This window comes from Aspergillus novofumigatus, assembly GCF_002847465.1.
Source record: "Aspergillus novofumigatus IBT 16806 chromosome Unknown P174scaffold_7, whole genome shotgun sequence".
NCBI classification, from domain to species: Eukaryota; Fungi; Ascomycota; class Eurotiomycetes; order Eurotiales; family Aspergillaceae; genus Aspergillus; species Aspergillus novofumigatus.
The window spans coordinates 480,087-501,963 of record NW_020194280.1 but is presented as its reverse complement, the minus strand read 5'-3'; the positions used below and the strand labels follow the sequence as shown (position 1 = coordinate 501,963).

At 50.7% G+C, this 21,877-nt stretch overlaps 12 protein-coding genes across 12 annotated transcripts; 7 read left to right on the top strand and 5 right to left on the bottom strand.

Annotated features, from left to right (window-relative positions):
• Positions 1-229: 229 nt before the first annotated feature.
• On the top strand, positions 230-2,125 carry P174DRAFT_444452 (uncharacterized protein). Its single transcript, XM_024828087.1, has 4 exons — positions 230-508; positions 577-594; positions 779-1,002; positions 1,074-2,125. Exons 1-4 carry the CDS (start codon positions 441-443, stop codon positions 1,631-1,633), a joined length of 870 nt encoding a protein of 289 aa, XP_024679285.1. The 5' UTR covers positions 230-440; the 3' UTR covers positions 1,634-2,125.
• On the top strand, positions 1,749-2,156 carry P174DRAFT_270465 (uncharacterized protein). Its single transcript, XM_024821518.1, has one exon. It carries the CDS (start codon positions 1,864-1,866, stop codon positions 2,101-2,103), a length of 240 nt encoding a protein of 79 aa, XP_024679284.1. The 5' UTR covers positions 1,749-1,863; the 3' UTR covers positions 2,104-2,156.
• Positions 2,157-2,674: 518 nt separating this feature from the next.
• Positions 2,675-4,012, top strand: P174DRAFT_376476 (putative mitochondrial carrier protein; the record flags this gene model as incomplete). The annotated part of the gene is made up of 3 exons (XM_024822690.1): positions 2,675-2,749; positions 2,884-3,181; positions 3,252-4,012. The coding sequence occupies 3 exons, from the start codon at positions 2,675-2,677 to the stop codon at positions 4,010-4,012; spliced, it is 1,134 nt and encodes a 377-aa protein (XP_024679283.1).
• A 550-nt stretch (positions 4,013-4,562) lies between these two features.
• P174DRAFT_270500 (uncharacterized protein) lies at positions 4,563-6,240 on the top strand. The gene is made up of 3 exons (XM_024821519.1): positions 4,563-4,921; positions 4,977-5,249; positions 5,378-6,240. Exons 1-3 carry the CDS (start codon positions 4,842-4,844, stop codon positions 6,102-6,104), a joined length of 1,080 nt encoding a protein of 359 aa, XP_024679282.1. The 5' UTR covers positions 4,563-4,841; the 3' UTR covers positions 6,105-6,240.
• Positions 6,241-6,735: 495 nt separating this feature from the next.
• On the bottom strand, positions 6,736-7,932 carry P174DRAFT_453622 (thiamine diphosphokinase; the record flags this gene model as incomplete). Its single annotated transcript, XM_024829173.1, has 3 exons — positions 7,603-7,932; positions 7,446-7,525; positions 6,736-7,380 (listed from the first exon to the last, which is right to left on the bottom strand). The coding sequence occupies exons 1-3, from the start codon at positions 7,724-7,726 to the stop codon at positions 6,736-6,738; spliced, it is 849 nt and encodes a 282-aa protein (XP_024679281.1). The 5' UTR covers positions 7,727-7,932.
• A 598-nt stretch (positions 7,933-8,530) lies between these two features.
• Positions 8,531-9,787, top strand: P174DRAFT_453621 (coiled-coil-helix-coiled-coil-helix domain-containing protein; the record flags this gene model as incomplete). The annotated part of the gene is made up of 4 exons (XM_024829172.1): positions 8,531-8,833; positions 9,004-9,376; positions 9,452-9,584; positions 9,635-9,787. Exons 1-4 carry the CDS (start codon positions 8,635-8,637, stop codon positions 9,785-9,787), a joined length of 858 nt encoding a protein of 285 aa, XP_024679280.1. The 5' UTR covers positions 8,531-8,634.
• Positions 9,788-10,772: 985 nt separating this feature from the next.
• On the bottom strand, positions 10,773-14,611 carry P174DRAFT_376710 (regulator of nonsense transcripts 2; the record flags this gene model as incomplete). Its single annotated transcript, XM_024822712.1, has 8 exons — positions 10,773-10,870; positions 10,921-11,065; positions 11,117-11,422; positions 11,487-11,765; positions 11,822-11,979; positions 12,030-12,321; positions 12,375-14,531; positions 14,585-14,611. The coding sequence occupies 8 exons, from the start codon at positions 14,609-14,611 to the stop codon at positions 10,773-10,775; spliced, it is 3,462 nt and encodes a 1,153-aa protein (XP_024679279.1).
• Positions 14,572-14,976, top strand: P174DRAFT_270620 (uncharacterized protein). Its single transcript, XM_024821520.1, has one exon. It carries the CDS (start codon positions 14,634-14,636, stop codon positions 14,874-14,876), a length of 243 nt encoding a protein of 80 aa, XP_024679278.1. The 5' UTR covers positions 14,572-14,633; the 3' UTR covers positions 14,877-14,976.
• A 134-nt stretch (positions 14,977-15,110) lies between these two features.
• Positions 15,111-15,985, bottom strand: P174DRAFT_444447 (uncharacterized protein). The gene is made up of 2 exons (XM_024828086.1): positions 15,770-15,985; positions 15,111-15,714 (listed from the first exon to the last, which is right to left on the bottom strand). The coding sequence occupies exon 2, from the start codon at positions 15,641-15,643 to the stop codon at positions 15,362-15,364; it is 282 nt and encodes a 93-aa protein (XP_024679277.1). The 5' UTR covers positions 15,644-15,714; positions 15,770-15,985; the 3' UTR covers positions 15,111-15,361.
• Positions 15,986-16,642: 657 nt separating this feature from the next.
• fhdA (putative transcription factor Tos4) lies at positions 16,643-18,436 on the bottom strand. Its single transcript, XM_024821517.1, has 2 exons — positions 16,810-18,436; positions 16,643-16,756 (listed from the first exon to the last, which is right to left on the bottom strand). The coding sequence occupies exons 1-2, from the start codon at positions 18,322-18,324 to the stop codon at positions 16,730-16,732; spliced, it is 1,542 nt and encodes a 513-aa protein (XP_024679276.1). The 5' UTR covers positions 18,325-18,436; the 3' UTR covers positions 16,643-16,729.
• Positions 18,437-19,117: 681 nt separating this feature from the next.
• Positions 19,118-19,652, top strand: P174DRAFT_444445 (uncharacterized protein). The gene has a single exon (XM_024828085.1). It carries the CDS (start codon positions 19,336-19,338, stop codon positions 19,537-19,539), a length of 204 nt encoding a protein of 67 aa, XP_024679275.1. The 5' UTR covers positions 19,118-19,335; the 3' UTR covers positions 19,540-19,652.
• A 485-nt stretch (positions 19,653-20,137) lies between these two features.
• Positions 20,138-21,496, bottom strand: sun1 (SUN family protein UTH1; the record flags this gene model as incomplete). The annotated part of the gene is made up of 4 exons (XM_024830184.1): positions 20,138-20,179; positions 20,239-20,615; positions 20,669-21,185; positions 21,221-21,496. The coding sequence occupies 4 exons, from the start codon at positions 21,494-21,496 to the stop codon at positions 20,138-20,140; spliced, it is 1,212 nt and encodes a 403-aa protein (XP_024679274.1).
• Between the last annotated feature and the right edge of the window lie 381 nt (positions 21,497-21,877).

The following is a 21,877-nucleotide window of genomic DNA, read 5'->3' as shown; positions in this document are numbered from 1 at the left end:
AAAGCAAAGGAAAAGTCAACGGACGGCGATAATCAGAGTTGTGTGCGCGCACAGTCGTTCAAAAACTTGTATAGCAGAAGTTGAGGTTTGCATTGAGAATGGCCAGCAGTTGCATCATCCCGAGGTAGCTCTCGACGTCACTTAATGACGAGGCGGAGTAGAGCCGCGCAGAGCTTCCCGCCCGTTCTCCAGCTAAACCACTTCCAATAATACAGACTAAACGCACACCCCAAGTCGCAACGTCTCCCCGCCCAGCCTCCCCCTCACAGTTTGTTGAAGGATTATCGAGCCAGCCAGCCTCAATTAACTGAATTTTGCCCTAATACCGAAAAAAGTGTCTCTGCTATTCCATTGTCACTCCTCTTCACAGTATCTTTCCGTCCTTCCTACTTCCTCCGCCTACGCAACACTTGAGACAACAGCTATCCACACAAGCACTCATGGCTCCTCCACCCCCCTCAAACTTGCCACTTCCTGAGAGGCTAAAGGCTCTCGTTCAAACATTACAGTATGTGGACTGCATTGCACATTAGTCTCATAATTTGGTTACTGACGAAGATGGCGTGAACACTATAGATTTGCTTGGTTTGTTGGGTAGGTCACCGTTCATATTGCAAGAACAGCACTCGATCCGCCCCGTCAGTGACTCGAATTATGAATTTATTGCATTCTCGGTTTGCTCGGCGCCGTCAACGCACATAAACCCTGCGATTTTACCACCAGGGCCCCTTCGAAGAATGCAGGAGCATTAGCTGGCAGGTTCACTGACCATCTACAGGCACGTGACGCTTCTCATCTCGGTTTTCCGTTATCTGTTGTCCTATGTCACCTTCAACTACTACTCCTCTGCTGCACAGGTGACATATCGCCTGGCGTTTATTGCGGCTGCCGGAACATATGGAATTGTTGTGTACAAGGCACACATCGCCCGAGGCCGTCTCCAGGGCAGCGTTCCCAGTATTGCGTTGAAGCTCGCTGGAGACGAAAATGTCCAGTACCTTGGTGAGTGGTTCCTTGGCGGTTCATCGCTACAATGACTTCTCGGACAGCCTTGGCTTACGAAGCTACGTCAGGAATGGCTTTGGTGTGGCTCTACTCTCGCCAGATCCCTCTGGCTCTGCTTCCCTTCAGCGTGTACTCCGTTTTCCACGTTGCCACCTATACACGTGCCCACTTGATTCCTACTCTGCAGCCTCCTAGCCAGGGCGCGACTGGCGTGGCCTCCCCGTCCTCCCCTGGCTCTCCCAAACCTGCTGCGAAGCAGTCTCCTTTGGCGGATACCATTGGAAGATTTGTCAAACAATATTACGATACCAGCATGGATCTTGTTGCCGGCCTCGAGATGGCGCTCCTCTTCCGATTGGTGGTCTCCCTACTCACCTTCTCCAAGGGCAGCGTCTTTCTCTTTATCCTCTACCTGGCTTTCTTCCGCGCCAGATATTCCCAGAGCTCTTTCGTCCAGCAGGCTGTCCGTCATTTCACCGCCAGAGTCGATGCCTCCGTCTCTCACCAGAGCACTCCTCCCGCAGTTCGCCAGGGTTGGGAACAGTTCAAGAACGTTGTGCGCCGGGGATACGAGACCACGGATCTGAGCCGCTACACCGCCGGCGCCACTGCCAAGAAGCCTCAGTAGTCCAAATTATCCAAAATGCTGGCTATGTCTGTAATGAAGAGCGGTCCCACGGAAATCCTGTCAAGGTTCTCCTTCCAAGGAGTTCCTTGGGGGCGCTTGCAGATATCCGTTGCGTTCGCTGATGATTTTTTACGAATATAAAGACCATTGGTCTGACGATGATCTGGCCTGGCCCGTGGTTCTGAAGATAGGAGCTGGTGGTGAAAATTATGCGAGAGAATGGCTGAAGTATGCATGGGGGAGCGGGCATAGGACGTAGTCTCCTTTTGCTCTATGTTTCTTGCAGAGATACTGCTACGCTTGGATGTGCGAGATGCAATGAGATCTTCAATGCATCTTATATCGTCATTCACCGTGCGATTATATTGTTGATTGTTGTTGGTCCTCTATTAGCCATTTGCACTGTCTTGGCTGTCACTTTTTTAAATAAGCATATCATGTCTGTTAACGGGCTTTCGAAAGTTCAATAGTGACACTAAGGTTTCTTGATATTCTTTCAGAATATGTGCAATCCCGACTAGTTGTCTTCCTCAGTAGGAAATCTCCTGGGTTGACCGGGAATGGTGCCTGAGGCTGTCACAGGGCTCGGGCGGCGGAGGAAGCGGAAAACCCGTCCGAAATTTTTGGAACTTTTTGCGGTGTTTGCAAGAGGCCGATAGGAAGAAACAACCACCCTTCTCTTCTTGTTCGGCATATCGAGAGGTGCGATGTCACCGATCCTCGCCTCTCCATTCCCTTCAGAAATTGTATAATATTGAACTGTATTCTTTTGCGCTTGACTCTCACTTTCGCTCTCACCTTCCCGTCATCTTCGCTCGAGGTGGCGTGCTGTCTTAAATCTACGCCGCCGCATCTCAACCCCCGTGGTCTGGCCCGCACCACGATCTGGTGGGTTGCGGTGTCCTTGCAATGAGCTTGACCTCGCGTGTCTTGGGCCTGTTTTCGACGACAGAGACATCTACACCTGATTCGCCTACATCGTCATCATTCTTGCTGAACACCAAGAGCGGCGGCAATAATGCTTCTCAGAATGCTAGTCCGATGAAGAGGGAAAACGGTGCCGGACAAGATGCTTTGATGGATGAAGAGGAGGAGCCCCGGCCTCCATATCTACATGTATGTCAATATAGTCGCAATCACCTGGCTCGTGATGAATTGGGGTAGTCTGCGCTATCGCACCAGAGTGGAAGACCCTTGCGACGTGACCTTTTCTCTTTATGTGCTGATGAATGGATTTTCTTTGATTACAGGCAATGCTTGCCGGAGGTACCGGAGGCACTTGCGGCGACATGCTTATGCATTCGCTAGATACGGTCAAGACCCGGCAACAAGGCGACCCTAATTTTCCCCCGAAGTACACCTCCATGACCTCATCGTATGCGACCATCTACCGACAAGAAGGATTTTTCCGCGGTCTTTATGGTGGTGTCACCCCCGCCCTCCTTGGTTCTTTCCCGGGAACTGTCATTTTCTTCGGGACATATGAATTCACCAAGCGATGGATGTTGGATGCGGGGATCAACGCGAATGTGGCATATTTGTCTGGAGGTATGTCGGAGATGATCCGCCGGGAGAGTTGAACGTGCAATCATGTTGACATCTATTTTCTCCTCGCTAGGGTTCATTGCGGACTTGGCCGCTTCTGTTGTATATGTTCCCTCGGAGGTGTTGAAGACACGGCTGCAACTTCAGGGGCGCTATAACAACCCTTATTTCAATTCTGGATATAATTACCGCTCGACCTCAGACGCGCTGCGAACGATCATTCGACAAGAAGGGTTTTCTGCGCTCTTCCATGGGTACAAGGCTACCATTTTCCGTGATCTACCTTTCTCTGCTCTTCAGTTTGCCTTCTACGAACAAGAACACCGCCTCGCGAAAGAATGGGTAGGGTCTAGAGATATCGGTCTTGGGCTAGAGATCTTGACTGCTGCCACCGCTGGTGGAATGGCAGGCGTGATTACTTGCCCAATGGATGTCGTAAAGACCCGAATTCAGACACAGCAGAACCCAGATGCTGTCAATCCTTCTTTCGCTTCGTCCAAGGCCCCCGCTGAGCGCGCTTCTACAAAGGAGACTCCTCGGCAGCATACTTCAACCCAAACCACTTCGAGCCTCCGGACTCACTCCCGGCCGATCTCAACCGGAGGAGCTTCTACTTCGGTACGGCCCCCTGGAACGCCTCGCCTGGACACCTCGTCATTCTTCACTGGCTTGAAGATGATCTACCAGACTGAAGGATTTTCCGGGTGGTTTCGCGGCGTTGGCCCACGCGGCGTTTGGACCAGCATACAAAGCGGGACCATGCTGGTCATGTACCAGTATCTGCTGAAGCAGCTCGAGACATGGCAAACTACTGAGGAGACGGGTCATCTTTAGTCGAGCTCCTTATCTTCAACTAAAATATATTCGCATCGCACCCGGAACATACGTGTGTGCCTTGGCAGGCTATGTTTTGCAGGGCGTTCTGGCGGGGTTGTGGCATGTTCATTTTTCTCCCCTTCTGCATCGGACCAACCTCTCCGCTATTGCGCATCATGACAAGATGACACAAATCATCACTGTCATTGTTGATATGTATATGTACCATTTCTGGAGGGGTCTTGGTACGGCATTTTGTTTGTTTCTTTCCTCTCTTGCATAGACTCATTAGACGACGCCTAATTATGCGATGTGTACCATAGATCAATCTCTCTTTCTCTTCGGGTATCGAAACAAAATAAAGAACCCCAACAGAAATAGAATGAATGAACCATGTTCTCGAGAATATATCGACGAGAAGAAAGAACAAAGACACGTAAGGAGAGGATGCAATGTTGATCGCTCCCAGGCCAATGACGGCGAGGCTTGCCGAACCGCGCGAAGCAACGGCGATGGGTCGACCACAACAACCGGCCAAATGTAAACAAAGCGCCCCAGCCCCACGAGTCACCCCCTCAGGTAGTCAAGCCTTACTGTTGTCTCCGGCGGTGATGCAACCAAACTCTCTATCTCTCTATCCCCATCTACCTTGGCTATTTATTTAAATTGAGTCCCTCGATTTTCCCTGGTTTCACTTTTGTTTACCTTGTTTGCTCTGTGCACTCGATATCGATCTCGATAAGCGCTTCCAGTATATAGTATAAGCAACCCATCCCTTACTCTGTGTTCTGTGCCCGTCGCATGGTCCCCACACTCTTGGTCTACCCGTCTACCCGCGCGTATCACCATGTCAAACGGATTGAATTGGCTGAAGAAGCTACGCAGAGCCGAGGTCAACGACCTCGCGCATGCTGCTGGACTTGAAGAGTATGCTCCCGGAAGGACAGAATAATGAAATAGGGCGCTTCTAATCTGTGCGCAGCTATGCGGATTACAGCAACAAGGACGCGCTGGCCGTCGCGCTCCACAAGTACCTTCAAGATAACCAAACTATCCTGATCAATGTTCCCGAGTTGAAGGAATACTGGACGCGCGCGTCTTCGACATCGCCCGTGCGCACTTCTCCGGTCAAGAAAGCTGTCGGGGTCGACGTCACGCCTGCCCCGAAGAAAGCTACGCCTGCCGCACGGAAAGCCACGCCTGGAACAACGCGTCGGAGGCAAACACAGCCGAAGAAGGAGGAGGCTGAAGTGACGTAGGTCCTTTACCGTTTTGTGTTCTTTCTAGCTCCTTGTCTGTCGCGTTGTCGCCTGGCTGGCTTTCGCGATAGCTTGGATATGCGCGTGCAGCTTTAGCAACAGTTTTATTGACTTTGCCACGTAGGGACGACTCGGAGGCTTCGGTGGCCTCGACACCGAACCAGGCTGCCAGTGCTGTAACCAAGACTCCTGCGCGCTCGCAAATCACTGTCGAGCCTCCACTATCGCCTGCTTTGGTCACAGATGCGATTGATCGGCAGACCGCCGAATGGCGCGAACGCATCAACGACGCGTGGGTCCGTTCGGGCGTACAGGAATCCTCCAACTGGCTGCGCTCGAAAATGAGCAGCGTACGAGCTGTGGAGACCATCGTGATGGCCGTTGAAGGCGCTTTTCTTATGAAAGACCTCATCCCCATCCGTTATCTGACCACTATCCCTGCTGTGCCAGCGATTAATAGCCCCGAGTTCGCGCTTAGGGTACCCGACCTCTTCATGCTTGTGGATGGAGCCTTCTGGGCCCCGTTCTCCCTGTGGCTGCTCACGAGCTACCTCCTACCGTTGCTCTTTGCTTACTTTTTCAACATCAGCTTGCAAGCAAGTGGCAATCCTGCGCCTGAGACGCGCAAGGGCCACAAGACGCGTCCTGAGTTTGATCCGCTCAGTTTCAATATCACCAAAGCCGTCATCACGTACGTGGTTTATGCGCATCATTTCAACTTTATGGGTCTGTACAGCAACTTCTCCATTGAGAGGGTGAATGTATCTGTCCCCTTCCATTGGCCAGGCATGCTTACCACTGCTGCAATTGGGACTGTTGGCACTCTCTACGAGGCTATTCTTCGCAAGTAGATATAGATATATATGTGCTTCAATGCGTGCTTGTCATTGTCTTGCGGCGGGGTCCGCTCTGGGTTGCGTTGGATGATGCGTTCTTGCGCAGTTGGCGCAAATTTGTCGAGCTCATGAGAAGCAATATATAAGCAGATCAGCGGTAAGAGAAAGGGCGGAAGGGCGAAGAGGGTCGGACAGTTGAACAAGGAGGCTTCTCGCTCCACTCAGGCGTCAGGATGAGTTGAAGCTCATTTCTTGGGTATCTTCTTTTCGGGGTTTAATACGGCGTGATGTCTGTCTGGGTCTTGTTTGCTGCAATTTTTGGTCCTTTTTGTACTCGCTTCAGAGGGAGGCGCCTTGGTTGTATCTGTGGATTGTCGTTTTCTTGTCACTATACTCAGTATATTCGATCCACTTGGTTAGTTTTGGTGTCACGGAATCAATTGATTAATATATCATTTAACGGGCTTCCAAACATATGGAAATCTCGCGGCTCTAGTCCACAGATTCGGGATAGCCGACATCTTCGAATCAGAATTCTATATACTGTAACTTGGGTGTATATACTTGTGTCAACCACCGTCCCAGCGTGAGTCTATTTGAACAAACGGAAAAGAGAAAACAAAGTAACTCCGGAACTGGGACTCCATCACCGCATCCTCTTAAATCTTTGCGCCAGCTCCAACGTGAATAGAACAGGGACCCCCGTGTCCACAGTCACCTCATCGGCTCGAATATGATTACTCGTACTAATTTGGCCTCCAATCTCAGTCAACCAGTCCTCCACATCCCACTCGAATCCACGTGTCGTGATCCACGCCGGTCCAGATAGAGGAATTATCCCGACATTCTCCTCCAGAAAATAATATTCCTCCTCAGCCTGCTCAGCACACACACCAGGCCGCTTCGTTCTCGGCGTGCGAATAGTGTGCCTTCCCGACTGCAGAATAAACGTGATACTCTCCTCGGAGACCAGGTACAGATCCCCCGCCGCCGGCTCACCAGCTACCTCCCGCGTCATCATATACAGATGATGGATCTGCGAGAACGCCTGGTCGACTCTCCCGCCCAGGCCGCCCATGATGAGAATCTCCAGCCGCGCAGACGGCGACGGGGTTGAAGTCTTGCGCTTGCTGATGATCTCAGCTGCGTGCGCGCGGAGGTACTTGAGACACTTGGTGAAATCCGTCGAGTATTGATCTGGATCCTCAATGACGGAGACGCCTAGGCCCTCGTAGTGCGAGCGCACGGAGGGGCGGATGGAGTCCAGGTCGCCGATTATGAGGTTCGGTAGCTGGGTTCCGGTTTGTTAGTTTTGGGTGGTCCTGTCTTGGTGTAGAGCAGAGCAGGTTGGTTTACCTCTTGGGATTCCCTCCCCTGCTTGTGCATCATGTCATAGAAGCGGTTTGCGCCGCCGTCGGCGCAGATGGTGAAGCATGCTTGGAATGAGTCAGCAAGTACGTTTATGATTATGCCAGAGGATTGTATCGAGAAGTTGCACTGTGCAGGTACATACCATGTTTCTTCAGGACAGCAAAGGCTCTTTCGTTGATTGGCTGGTTGAGGACGAGCAGCGCAAATGGAGAAATGGGTTCGCTGGAGTCGCAGAAGAATTGAGTTGGGTCCCACTCCGTTGACATTATCGCTTGATGAGTTGGAATTCTCAGGATGATTCGATCAGGTCCTTATCCGAGGAAGATTGAGATCTGTATCTGGGATGCGGGCTGAAATGGCGATACGATAACGTTCTTACGGCAGTGATGTCACGCACGGGCATTCAAGCGTATCTAAGTATGTCTGGCTAGACAGACGATCACTTTATCAACTTGATCTTTTAAGTTGGATCGTCTTGGGTTGGGGAGCGACTGTGTTGGAGAACGATGCTCTGCCGCAATTGGGAAAAGTCTACCTCTACTGAAAATCTGTATTGAGGGGCTTAACTTGGATGTAGTAGATTTCGAAAGGGACTGGTGATGGTTGATCAGACAAGCAGATTGGCGCTTCATTCGAGAGCATCTAGCGATGAAGACTTGTCCTTATAGTCTCACTTTTCATCTACTACTGTACGAGATCGACATAATGGTCTTCGTTCTTGATGTTCTCATTCACGTCATATATATATCGTTATGGTATCCCAACTTTCACTAACACTAAACATCTCTCTCTTAGTCTAGAGATTGAATTACATAACAGCCTCATAAGCATAAAGCCATTTATCGAGGCCATGAATTGAAGACCGAATTAATCAGCGCAGCTCTTATAATGGTAAGCACTGGCAAAAAGAAGACGATGGAAGTAGATATGGACGTCATCTGATTGGCCAGATCGAAACGTGACCACCCACTTCACTCTCAAAGTGGAAATTCATGAGCCTCAGGCCGGCAGGACATCAATTCGTTCACATCCTCTTTCTCTCCACTTCGCACCGGTCTGGCCGGCCATATCCTCCTCAATTCGACTTCGCATACCGATTGAATGTCTGCATAGCCGGCTTCGTATTTGACCCTTCATATTCCCCTACTTCCTTTTCTCACATCCCTTCCGCATCATGTTCCGTCCTGCGACCAGAGTTCTCCTCCGCGCGCCGGGTGTCGCAGTCCGTGGCCCTGCAAGCAGACGATTGATAAGCACCGCTCCCCCAGACACCAAGTCGAGGAGTTGGAAGAGTACCGTTGTCCGTCTGGGGTTGGCTGCTGGAGCTGTATACTACTATAACACGAGCAGTGTCTTTGCCGAACAGCCGTCATGTATGTGCGAAATCCCGGGTTTGGTCGTCATCTTTGACTTCGGTCATAGCTTTTTTCCCTTCCTACACAATTGGAACCATACGTTTGAACGAGCAATATTCGGACAATAGCAAGCTGCTTTACATATAAAAGATGAATCCCATACTAATTGAACTTGGTCAACGATACAGTCTCCCTCTTCTCCAAGCAGAACACACCGGATTCTTCCAATGAAACCCAGCTCCCAACCATCGACTCCATTAAGCCCAGAATCCGCGAAGAAAGACAAGCAGAAACAAAGACCGTCTCCCAACCGGATGCGCAGCCCACACAGCACGAGGCCCTACCCGCCTCAGAAGCCGCCTTGAAGTCGCCCCAAGAACTCGAAGACGAAGCCGGCCAGGAAGCGGCCTTCAACCCCGAAACTGGCGAGATCAACTGGGACTGCCCATGCCTGGGTGGCATGGCTCATGGTCCTTGCGGCGAGGAGTTCAAGGCTGCGTTCAGCTGCTTCGTGTACTCCACAGAAGAACCCAAGGGCATGGACTGCATTGACAAGTTCAAGTTCGTTCTATCCCCACCCCGCTGAATATCGCTCGGGATGCAGTCATGTGCTAACCAATACTACTTACGTGACAGGGGCATGCAAGAGTGCTTCCGGAGGTACCCCGACGTCTACGGTGCCGAACTCGAAGATGACGACGAGGCCGACGCCGCAGCTGCCACCGCAGCCGGCATCCCAGAACCCAGCGAGCAGCCCGCTTCCCCTGCCGTCAGCGCCCCGCCGCTGAGATCGATGCCTCCTCTGACTCCGAAGAAAAGCGGGCTCGCGCAAAGGACGTTCACGCCCAGGTGAAGTCGGAAGTCGCCGAAAAGGCCGAGCAGGCTGAGAGCGAAGACCTTATTCCCAAGGCCTGGCACGATACCGAAGGCAAGAACGACACTGTCACCAAGGCCCAGCAGACGGAGAAATGAGCAGTCCCATCTTGATAGATTAATACATGTGACGAGCAGAACAAAATTTCCCTCGTATCAGTTGGACGGTCCAGAAAGGGTGGGAAATGTGGGATTCAGGCCGTGTACTACTATACCTTCATCGCTCTCTTTCCTACACTGTTTCCTACCGGAGTGACCGATCTTTTCCTTTTCATCCGTCTGGGTGTTCTTCCCATCATCGCCATTTTGGTCTGCATCTGATTCATCTCCTGATTACCCTACTCCATCATGTAACTTATTGTACTTTATGTTCTGGCCATTCAGCAAGAGGAGCGATAGAAAATAGAGCCTTCTGCGGAGTTACCATATCACCTTACCATGTGTCACTGATCTATCTCTACGGGGATCGATGATTTAAGTTCGGGTAAATCAATACTTCGTTGGACTATTGCAATTTAGTGTTCAAGACGCGGAAAGTGGATTGTGCTTCAGCTGAAGACCGTGACCCGGCCCAAGCTTTATGACCTCTTCTTGTCCGCGCCTGCTTAGCAGCAGCACCCATATCTTGCTTCCCGCTTTCACCGACTCAAAGACAGGCATTTCGAGGCCACTGCCATTCGAGCTGTCGCGATCCGATCCCAGAAGACAAGACCGTAGAGTCTAGTAGCCTGACAACGACCACAACTAGCCCCGCCGGAATCCACTCCGTGACATCAACCATACCATACGAAGGCCATATCATGCTCCTCACAAAGTCTTCTCGATAGTGAACAGCATGAGCATAAAATGTTTCCAGTAGTGCACGGTGGGTACATGCGGAGACAAGTCAACACTTCGAGATGTCCAAGGTCAAAAATCACACGATGTAGTGATGCTTAATGGCCACTCGTCAAAGTTCGCTGGCGGCGAAGCTGACGCGCAGAAGCTTACTCAACCGCCTCAGACATCGACCGATGAGGGTACACTCTCAATATTAATGGAGCAATGTACAGCTGAACAAGTTCAACTGTAACACAGAGGACTACTACCAATTGACATCGCTGAGTTGGAGCTTTCTGGATCTGAAAGCTGTGCGGTTCGAGCCAGGCTTGTCGAGCTTCGGAGGGGTACGCTTTTCAACCACTAAACGCAAGTCAGATAACGAATACTGGCTCGAATAGAGGGATGCTGACCTTCAGTGTTGTTTTCAGCCTCGTTGGTCATTTCGTAATTGAGCACCAAGTTCTTGATGCGTTGCTGCTCTTCACGATCCGCTTGCTGCTGACTCTTCATGGCAATTGCAAAGCTAGAGTCGGATGGGAGATCAATTGTACGAGTCTATGGCTTGTCAGCAACATGAAATGCATATGGTTAGGGAGTGCAACAAACCTGCTGCTTGTTTCCCTTCTTTGTCATCAAAGAGAAGGCCATTGTATTGGTTCGCTCGGGAGGCGCTTCATTCACTACATCACCCGCCGAAGCCTCACGGCCAGCGCGCCTCATGGGAAGAGGGATATCAAACACAGCCTTGCGTTCGAATCGTCTGGACTCCATACTCTCTGCCATCATTTTCTCGAACTCGCGCTCAAACTCAGCCTCGACTTCTGGATCACGCTCCTCCTCCTGACGAGTGACAAAGATCTGCTCGTCCTCGGATTCACTATCAGTATCTTGCTCGGCATTGGGGCCAGAGACCTGCATTTATTAGCATCGGTAACGACTCTTAAGGCTACCTCGCCCTTATGGATGTGAAACTCACTTCAGCTTCATCGCTCGACTCTTGTTCTTCTTCAGCCTCGGGAATCGCGTCATCCTCGAGACCGTCATCAGACGAGCTGCTTTCGGCATCATCTTCGTCCGGCTCCATAGGCCTCTCAGAATCCTGAGTCTTGTAGTTCTGAGCGACTGCATCACTGAACAGCTGCGTGGCCTCCTGCAAATCAGTTATCAACTTCCATTGGGGACGAGCCATAGCGAAGGTGTCCTGTATCAAAAATTCGACGTCCATAGGCAAAGGGTCCTTTGTAAGATAATAGTACTGCGAAAATATTAGATCACTACTCCTTTCGAAGACTGAGCGGGGAGAAGCAGTACCTGAAAGAAGATCAAGAAGAAATCCAACTTCTTCTTAGCAGATCCACGATCAAAACAGTGGCCACAAGTGTCCAGCAGAGTGCAGACCAGGCGAATTCGGAAGAAATCGTCTGGTAGATCTAGTAGGTTGAGTTTCCCAGGGATTGGAGTTCCACCTTCTACATAATATGTGAGTAATAGAAGCAATAACGAATCCAAAGATGCTTACCGTATCCAAAAGTGACAATCCGGTACAACGTATCAAAGACCACGGGTGAGTCGATCATTTTGTAGTTGTACAACTCCCCGAGGTATTTCACTTCAGCTACACGCTTCTGGTTGAACTTGAAATCGTTCTGTTCGAGTCCCAGCGTGATCTGCTCAAGGATGTTGTCTACAACACTAATCACGAAGTCCTGGTGATACCTGTAAAGTGCACTGACAAGAATAGCGAGAAGGTGGATATTGCCGTATTTGACCTTGACCGGCTTACTGAAGACACGCTCCAAGATATCGACCACCTGGTGAACGAGATTAGCAACTTGTGGCACGAAAGGGTGTAGAGTGTGCTTACATCTTGTTCTTCCCAGTGGAGTTTTCGAATTGACTTCAAAATCTTGGTGTAATTACGCTTGTTCATGTCCAGGTAAATCAGCTTGCGGATGTAGGATTCCATAGGCGTGCGCTCCTTTTGTTGAATAGCAGGTCGCGGCGGCGGGTCGACATAGTACATTGCGTTCTCGATAATCATTCTTTCTTGCTGACCCAGATGTTGGACTGTCTTCTTCCTGCCGAGCTTCTCCAAGAACGAAGCCATCCGCGGGGATGTTTCTGGATTCCGAAGCAGGTAGCGTCCGCAGTTTTCGAGCAGATGGCCAATAATCTCAATGTTCATGCGTGAAAAGTCATCGAGGGAAACCTTGAAACAGTGAAAGATGATATGCTCCGGAACAACACCGAATTTCGTCAACTCTGCGAAATAACGGATATTGGTCATCCGAACCTGGCCGAGGAATTCTTTGGACTTCCGACGTTGAAGACTGCGAAACTCTTCGTCGAGGTAAGTTATTAAACCTTGAGGAATATCCTGAAGATACTGTCCGAGGGTTGCAACCAGTCGAGAATACAGTGGCAAAAGATCGACTCGACCCTTTGGGACATCTGACACAGCCTTGATGAGCCTGTTCCTCGACGCCTTGGAGTTGAGAAAGCAGAACTCGAGTGCCAGCTGATCAACTTGGTCTTTTGTTTGAAGTTCGGGGAGTCTAGCCAAGAGAGCATCTACCTGAGCCCCAACGGTCTTGCTGGCGATAGCGATGGACTGATCTTCCGCCTCCGCAGCAGACTTCTCTTCCGGTGTTGGTGTTTGGCTCGCGTTTTCAGGCTTCTCTGCGCTCGAGTCGGGGGTAGCTTCGCCGTCTGTCTTTTTCTTTGCAGCATCGTCGGTGTCGGACTTTTTCTTCTTGCCATCCTCAAGCAGAACCGACGGTACCTTGCCTTTGAGATCAACCAAATTTTCATAAAAGCGCCGTTCCTCTTCATCCTCCCAAATACCGGGACCTTCACCCTGGCCACGCAGGTATTCCGAAGTCTTCACAAGCCCGATTCCACCACTCGAAGCAGAATCAGCCGCTTCCTGCTCGGCCAAGGCTGGCATTTCCACCCCTAGGACCTCGCATAACACCTGGGTGTTTGCAACCAGTTTCTCCAATGATTTGCTCTGCTTGTCAAAATTCGCTTGACGGTCCTCGAATATCTCGCCACTCTTAACGTAGGCTTCCGCATTTCGACGACTCTGGGCTGCCAATGCTCTCTGGTCGCGAACGACGTGCGCCTTGACATCTTCCAAATACCGGCTCAGAATACTCCTGAAGCGAAGCTGCATTTTGTCTGGCACAAGCGGCGGGTCGTTCTCGGCGGCCGTCGCATCGTCTCCGCCATTCACTGTCTCTGCGGGAGCAACAGAGGTCGTGGTCCCATCCACATCAACCGTCTTCCGGTTTTCGTCAACCATATTCGCTCCTAGAATATCCCAACTAAAGCTCTTGGCAAATAACACGGCAAGTGGCAGATTGGCATGCTCGCGATCGTGACCAAGAAGGTCTTTCAAGACCTCCAGAGGGAACGGCTCGGCTTCTTTGTCTTGATCTTTGGCTGCAGACGGCGTCGCCTTAGGCTTCGACACGGCGTCTGTTGCCTTTCCACCGATACTGACTACACCATCCTTGCCCTTGGCGCCCAGGTCATCCGGTCTCTCGATGTCATCCAGGGTCCTCAGAACTCCGACAAGCCATAGCTCCGTGACCACCCTAAGCAGCACCCGATGTCTGGAGAGCCTCTCTTTCTCTTCACGCTCGCGCAACTCCTGGCTGAGGGTTCTGAGCTGCGACTTGTCAGGTGTGCTGAGGCCGCGACCTAGCAGCCAACCGATCTGCCTCGTGAACTCGTCCGGTCCGAATCGCTGATGCAATGCGCTTGTGACTTCCACGCCCGCGGCGATCTCCCCCGGGGATTTAAGTTTGCAGAGACCCTCATAGCATGCGGAGATAATCTCGGAAAGGTACTTGTGGAGCGACAAAGTGCGGATATCGGTCAAGAAGGTTTGCAGGACTGAGGCATTGATTCCTGTTCGGAGACGCTTGATAAAGGCCGTATTCTTCTTCAGCGACGAATCAAGCGAACTGCTGACTGGAAAGAGATCTGTAGAATAGTTCGATACGTAGTTAGATGACTGTGAGACGAAAGCGTCCAGCGGAGTTTGTCATTGAACGGGGAGGTAATTACCACTCTCTCCAGCCCAGGCTCGTTCATTCAGGTCGCGGAGCTCCCCTAGATGTGCCAAAAATGTCAGATATCAAATAGAGTTTGGTTTGGCTTCAAATGCTATGCAAAGAAAAGGCGTACGCTTTTTCTGACGTTCCATCTCTTATTGCCGGCTGCTGTCCGCAGCGATTGTAACTGTCGTGGGGTCCTTTCTCAAAGTCCGAAAGGAAAGCGCATAAGTGACTTGAACGCCACATTGGTGAAGCACGGCGAAAATGGCGCGCAGCGTATGGTACAGCTAGACGCCCTCTGAGCGTCAAGTTATAAACTGTTTGTTGAAGATGAAGATGATTCTTTTATTTGACTGACTGCGGCGGCGAAGTGGGATCCGAAGGCGGTCCTGCCAGAGAAACTGGACCCTTGGGATGTTGCGGAGATCGCCCTTCCACTTCCTTACTATAAATTCCAGCAAAGCGCTCTTCTGATGCCCTAGCTCAAGGCATTTCTTTCATTTATTTTTTCTCTTATGGAAACTTCGTGCAGAATGTGAGCCGTATTAGAATTATAATTTCAGCATAGCGAAGGTGCTGTACTTTTTTGGGGTCATGCTGTTGCTTGACGAGGGACAACGATATGAACATCGCCTTTACTGTCTCTTGTGATCAACGAACACAAGCTTTCCCGTTCATAGAAATCAAGTCTTTAGCAGATGCCTACTGAGCTTCGTCTTACCCTATGCTATCCAGCATCAACCACAAGAACAAGGCTCAAAGATAGATTCAAAAAGACAGCTGCATATTACATATCCTGCAACGTCTCCGTGAACCCCGTCTCCTTCCCCCTCTCCGTTGCTAGCAGCCTAGACTGAAGCTCATGTTTCTGATCCTGCTCACTCCAACTTTGTTGACGATTGATACTCGGCTTCCACGGCTTCTCCGAGGAGCGGCCTTGAGAACTGCCACTTGGTGGATCGGGGAGGGGCTCACTGCTTCGGCTCACGGACGGGTTTGCAGGTAGCAGGACAGTCTGAGATTCAGAGCTGGGTTCAGCGAATGGTCCTTGATGGCCTGTGGACGACATGGTTCTGTTGGTGGGCGATGCTGTAGATAGAACTGATCTATACTACTGATGCGGGGCTTCTTCTGCCTTTGCTGTAACGTGATGGTTTAGGCATTAGTCCAGTAACCGTCAAGGAACATGACTTACTCAATTGAGTATGATAATGATGGAGTTCCAGAGACACAGCAAAGTGGGTTTAGATTAGCCAGACACGAAGAATATCAGACATCCATTTGACAGTTTAGAGGGATTAATATAGGTGCCAGGAGCCCATGGTGACACGGAATGTCAAGCTATGTCATAGGTAGTGGCGACTGAGAAAGTTACATTGGCCGGATAACAGACTTTCGGGGTTCCAGATAGTGACAAGTTCTTATTTCTACCAAAGCACCTCTGAGAGGTACCCTCTCAAGACCCAACGTCAAATGATATCAAAGCGAGCAGGGATCACGCGTTATGACCAACACTCTCCTTGGATGATAGTTGTCACGTGATATGATATATGAAGAGATAAGTGATCGGATAAAAAATGGACCGAAAATATAACCAGTACGTCTGTTTGAAGGAAAGCAAATGGTTCGACAGTCAGGACGGCAGGCAATGTAGAATACTTTTATTCTCTTGAACGAGTCTTCATACCATACAGTTATCGAAGAGCCGAGCTCATCTGGTACATGGAAAGAGACCTTTGCTGACAAAAAGATTTGCAAAGACACTCGGTCCACGCAATACTTTCAGTATTTCCATATGAACAATCATGCTGGAACCATCGGCTTGCATCATAGTCCCGATCGTCAGCAAAAGGGACGTGGCATGAAATCGCACGGATGCAAAATATAAGGTGCATCTCGACTGTTTGAGGCGCATATTAAACAAACAAGGCATCATACCTAGATGAGAAGAAACGAACCACCATACATCATACACCTTCATACAACATGGAAAAATCAAACAGGGTATGCCCACGCCACGCTATGCGAGTCCTCGAACTTCAAAAACAAGGGGAAAACAAGGGGTAATGTAACTATGTACTAAGAACGGTTACCGCAAATCTTTTAATCGGGATATCGGCGAATAAGACGCCATCTTGGTCTTCACAAAGTTGTTTCATTTTGGCTTACGCCAGAAGTATTGCTGTACAGAAATTAGTTGCATGACTAACGATCGGTCAGAGACTCGAAGCATACCTTGTGTTGCTTTCGGCAGTTGCGAAGACCTGGCTTTCTGAGGTCATTCACAACTGCTTCACGTCGCATATCATCGTCGTCGAAGTCAGGTATATAGTAGTATTCGCTTTCAAGTGGTTTGCCGGCGGCATCCTTTCCTTCACGCGCAACCTTGCCAATACATTTGGTGGACTCTAGGATAGCGCGAATCTCCTCGCTCGAAGGTCCCTGTTTGAACCGGTCATCCCGCTTCCACAGAGCCGGAGGAAGATTATTTAGTATAGTCGAGAATGGAGTCGAAGACAGGCGGGAGAAGGCCAGTTGATTCGCCGCATGGTTCTGGATTCTCTCATAGGTCTCGTCAGTCAGTCCTGACTTGCGTTCCGAGCTGTCTTTCTCGGAAGGCCGTTTTGGCTGTTTGGGAGATTGAGTAGGCTGAAGGGGGCGAGAAGGGCGTGGGCCTCGCAGTGGTGATTCATCTGCGGAGAAAGATGCCATGCGGGGCAGGAGGTTGTCGCCGAAAGGACCGAAGGAGTGAATGATTGGATCGTTCTCCTCGTCGTGATCCGAGAATTCGTCAGGTCTGCTCAGATCGCTCAGGTCGCTGGACTGTGAGCTTTGGAGAACATCCGCTAGGCGTGCGGATTCCTGGGCGGCTCGGGGCGATGACACATCCCGAGAGGGGTTACGACGAACAGGAGATGCCTCATCTTCATATACGACCACTGCGTTTCGCGAGCGGGTAGGAGTAAACAAAGGCGAGGATGGAGGAACGAGTGACTGCACCGCAGGTGACGGAGAGACGGGGGAAGCCAGACGCTGTCGTTCGCCAAGGGGACTGTCTTGTAGGCTCCTGCGAGACTGATTGGGGCCCTTTGGTGTTGTCTCCTCCCAGGTTTGCTCCGAGTCCGTTGAAGCATAGTCCTTCCTTTCATTCCGTGGCCATTGCACGAGCACCCGAGCGTCGTGGACATCCACCATGATGTCCGCATCTTTGATATCGGACGTGAATGTCTTCCCTTTGGCCAACTCATACGTCTTGCCTTGGCAGAGAAGTTTGACCCCGTTCCACCCCATGCACATTATCTCCACCCTATCACGATCAAATGGATTAGGTGCCGGTTTATAGGTGGCCTTGACATGGACCCTCGATATCATTCGGTTGGCAGACAATTGGTGGTGACAAGATGCACTAGACCTCCCCATCAAGATAGGCTCTCCACTCTCAGGAAGCATCAGTGTTGGGACGGTCGACAAGGGAGTACGTTCGGAGCCCGACTGGGCAATAGTGCGACGTGATGCAGACCGTGACAATGCCATCCGAGGCGGCGACGAGGACATGATATGGGTCGACGAGGTCGGAACAGGAGTAGGATAGGTCGATACTATGCCATGGCTATCACGAGCCACACGCTTCTGTGGCCGAGGAAGGGAGGGAGACGAGCTCAATGGCTCAAAAGCAGGCAATAAGGACGCAGGACGCTTCACACCTACCACAGAAGCAGTGGCACTGCTCCTTGGAGGAGAAGACTCCATGATGCTATGGACTTCGTCCAGAGCAATTGAAAGATAAAAGCCAAAAACAAAAAAGTTCTAGGCACCTCTAGCAAACTCCTAATGAGAGAAGATATTGACTGAGGTTCGCGTCGAGGCCGCGTAGGGACCTATTTCTATGGCACAATAATCACAGGACAGCAATATAAAGGAAAGAGAGAAGCTTGTCCTAGACAAAATGGAAAGAACCGAAGCTTCCCCCCAGGATGACGACCAGGAGGTTGGGAAGCACGAGAAAATTGGCCTGCGAGAAAGAACAAGTACGAGGCATAGAAGAAAAGGGTGAAAGTTGGTGTGTGGTGCAGGAATGCCTGCCGGAGCGGAACGTCTCGTCCTTCCAGCGCGGATTTGCACGCTTACAGACTGAGACGCGTTCGATAGGCGCCGACAAGGGCTCAGAAGCTCCACCGCTAACCTCGCGCAGCCTCACTGAATGGCCATTTCAAACTATGTGTCACACAGCATGATTCTCGTTTAGATTCTCAAGCCAAGCAAAAGATAGAAATGGTGAAGCATGAGCTGATAGAGACCATGCCTCACTGGCTCATGCCTGCATACATTTATCTGTGTTGTGTATGCAAAAGGCGCGTCCGCCGCGTCTAGCCTCATGTGCTCCCGCGTTCTATGGTTCGAGTCCCCGTGACTCGCGCATTATCACGTGATAAAAGGGTCAGCCCTTGGTCAGAGTGCTTGCGCCGCTTTGCTGGAATGCCGGTCCTGACATGCAGCCCACCTAGCTTGGTCGTGCTCCAATTGGATGATACCATGCGTTTTTGTTGGTGCCTTGCTTAGGCTACCTACTGATGACAGGACTGAAAGAAGTTGAGGCCAGCAGGTTGGGGCCATCGACTTGAAAAGCAAATTTGACGGGAGAGATAGTCCCTGTCGTTTGGACTCCCTCCTAGTCTTAAGGGCAGCAGCAGCAATATCTCAATATCTGCCAAAGAGGCTCTTTGGAGGAATGACTTAGTTCGGTGCGGCATATCATAGAACATGCCCCGTACCGCAGTGCGCAAGCCAACGGGAAGCATTTCTAGGATTCTGGTTTTCGTCTATTCCCATTTACACGATGCGTTGGTACTCAGCACGCTGCAGCCATCGAAACCATCCTCCCACCCAGCCTTGCATCCCCAACTGATTGTTTTCTACTCCACCCAAAGGATACAGCGTATTACCATCAAGGTTGCGGACTACTAAGTTTTGCATGTGTCATGCATATCGAAATCCAGGCTGTACTGTGGAATGTTCCTCAGATATATATAGTAGGATCTATGGGCTGAGCCAGGGATATGCAAGATACACATTTCCTCGAATACGTGCTGTCTAAGATTTGAACCAAGCTCAACGCAAAAAAAAAAAAAAAGGGTTACGTTCTAAGTATTTGGAAAATCTGAACATTTCGCACAACGTAAGACAAGAGGTGGACAGTCACAGATAAGACTTGGAAAGACGACAAAACTTGCAGGAAGCGACACTGTGCAATTGAGATGGACGAGGGTAAATAAACCGGGATACTTGGCGGCTCTGAAGTTGGAGAATAAAATTTAACCACAATGTCTCTAACAAAAGGTTGAAGACATGACAAGATGTGACAAGAACTTGAGTCCACGCCACGTAAGGTAATATAGTAAGATACACAGAAGAAAGCAAGCACACCGGGTAATTGTTCATGAGGCGGATGAGCGGCGCTCAATGGTCTTCTCTCACAGAGTATTGGCGGAATATTTGAGGTGGCCGTTACCATCTACGCACAACGGCGACACGCACTACCATGGGAGCTGGACGACTTCATACTTTAGTAGAAGACAAAGGTGGCATCGCCAGACATGACCTCGACCTGTTGGGGATGGCATGTAAGTCAACTATTCTCAACATGGCGGGGCGACTCAAACTTACAGTGCATCCAGAGCTGCTGCTACCGGTTTCGGAGTAGAAGACACCATTTTCGTACTTGCAGGAGCCGCTGAGGTTATCACCCTTAATCTTAATGTTAAAGTCAAGCTTTTCGGAAGTTGTGGGGCTGTTCTGGAAGATGGAGAGCCATTTGCCCTTGTTCAGGCCGACACCAAGGTTGACGGGAGCCCAGTTGCCGATAGGCAGGGTGCCATCGCCCCACTGGCAACCCTTCTCAGGGGTAACGCCCTTAGGGTTGACGTAATACTGGGCAGAGGTTGTCTTGCCCTGCCACTTGTAGTAGGTCTCACCATCGGGGCAGGTCAAGGGCTGGAGGTCATTGCCACCAAGGCCGATGGGAATGGTCTCGGATTCGGTACCTTAGAAAGATTTCGTTAGACAGAATAAAGTTTCCTGAAATGGTCAGACTAACCAGGGTAGTCGGTACGGCAAACAGACACAGTTTCGCCCAGAGTGTTCTGGACGCTGACACCTCCAACACCCGGAATGCAGAGCTTCTTCGAGAGAGAAGGATTGGTAAGGTGGAGCTTTCCGTTGCGGCACTCAATACCACCAACAGACTGGCCAGTGGCGCCCTGGGTACTAGGCCATTGAGACTTCTGATAACCAGCCGGGCAAGCATAGGAACACATGGCACCATCTTTGCAGGTATCGCCAGCGATGGCCGTCACAATATTGTTGATCAAGTCGCCGGCGTAGGAGACGTACTGAATACCAGACCATCCGCCAAGATTGAGGTAGTCGAGGGGAATAGCGCCGTACTGGGATGGGAAGGTAGAACAATCAAGTTCTCCATCAGGGAAGTCGGCATCCAAACCAGTGGCGGTGGAAGAGCTGGAAGCAGAGCTGCTAGAGGCGGCAGGGGTGGTCTGGGCTGCCTCTGAGCTTGGAGCTGAGGTCGGGGTGGCCGGGGTGACAACGGAAGAGAGCTCGATGAATTGGGCCGGGGCAAAGGCGGGGTGACCTCAGGCGTGGAGGTAGGAGCAGCAGCGCTGCTCAGGTTGTCGCAGACGCCGGTAGGATGGTCGTTGTCGGCAAACTTGAGTTTGCCATCAGCCAGGCCGGCACACACCTCCTTAAGAGGAATCGGCTTTCCGTCCAGCTCGTATTGCACGACGGTGGCACCGGATTCGACCACGTTCTCGCGCTTGTGCTGGTGGTGACGATGCTGGTGGTGATGTTGAGCGGTCACCAGGGAACCCGCTGTGGCGAGAGTAAGAGCAACGGTATTGAACTTCATTGTGTTCACGTCCCTAATATTGCGCTGACGATGATGGTAATCTTATAGTCATGCCAATTAGCGTACGCTCCGTGAGAAAATGAGTTCAAGACTGAAATTGTAAGGCATCCCAATCCATTGCATCATTGAGATTCTCATCCACTCAATGCAACAAGCGCCATTGGCACAGATACATAAGAGTCCATTGCTCTCTCTGATGCCTCGCCGCCCAGGGTCAGACCTCTCAAAGATGGACACGGATGTGCCACAATTCAATGTGGTGCAAATCTAGAAAGCAGACAAGGATGTGAGGGTCGATTGCACATACCTCAACGCCGCAAAGTGCCCAGGCACGCTCGTGTGATAAGACTCGGTATAGAAACAGAAAATCGCCGGAGCTCA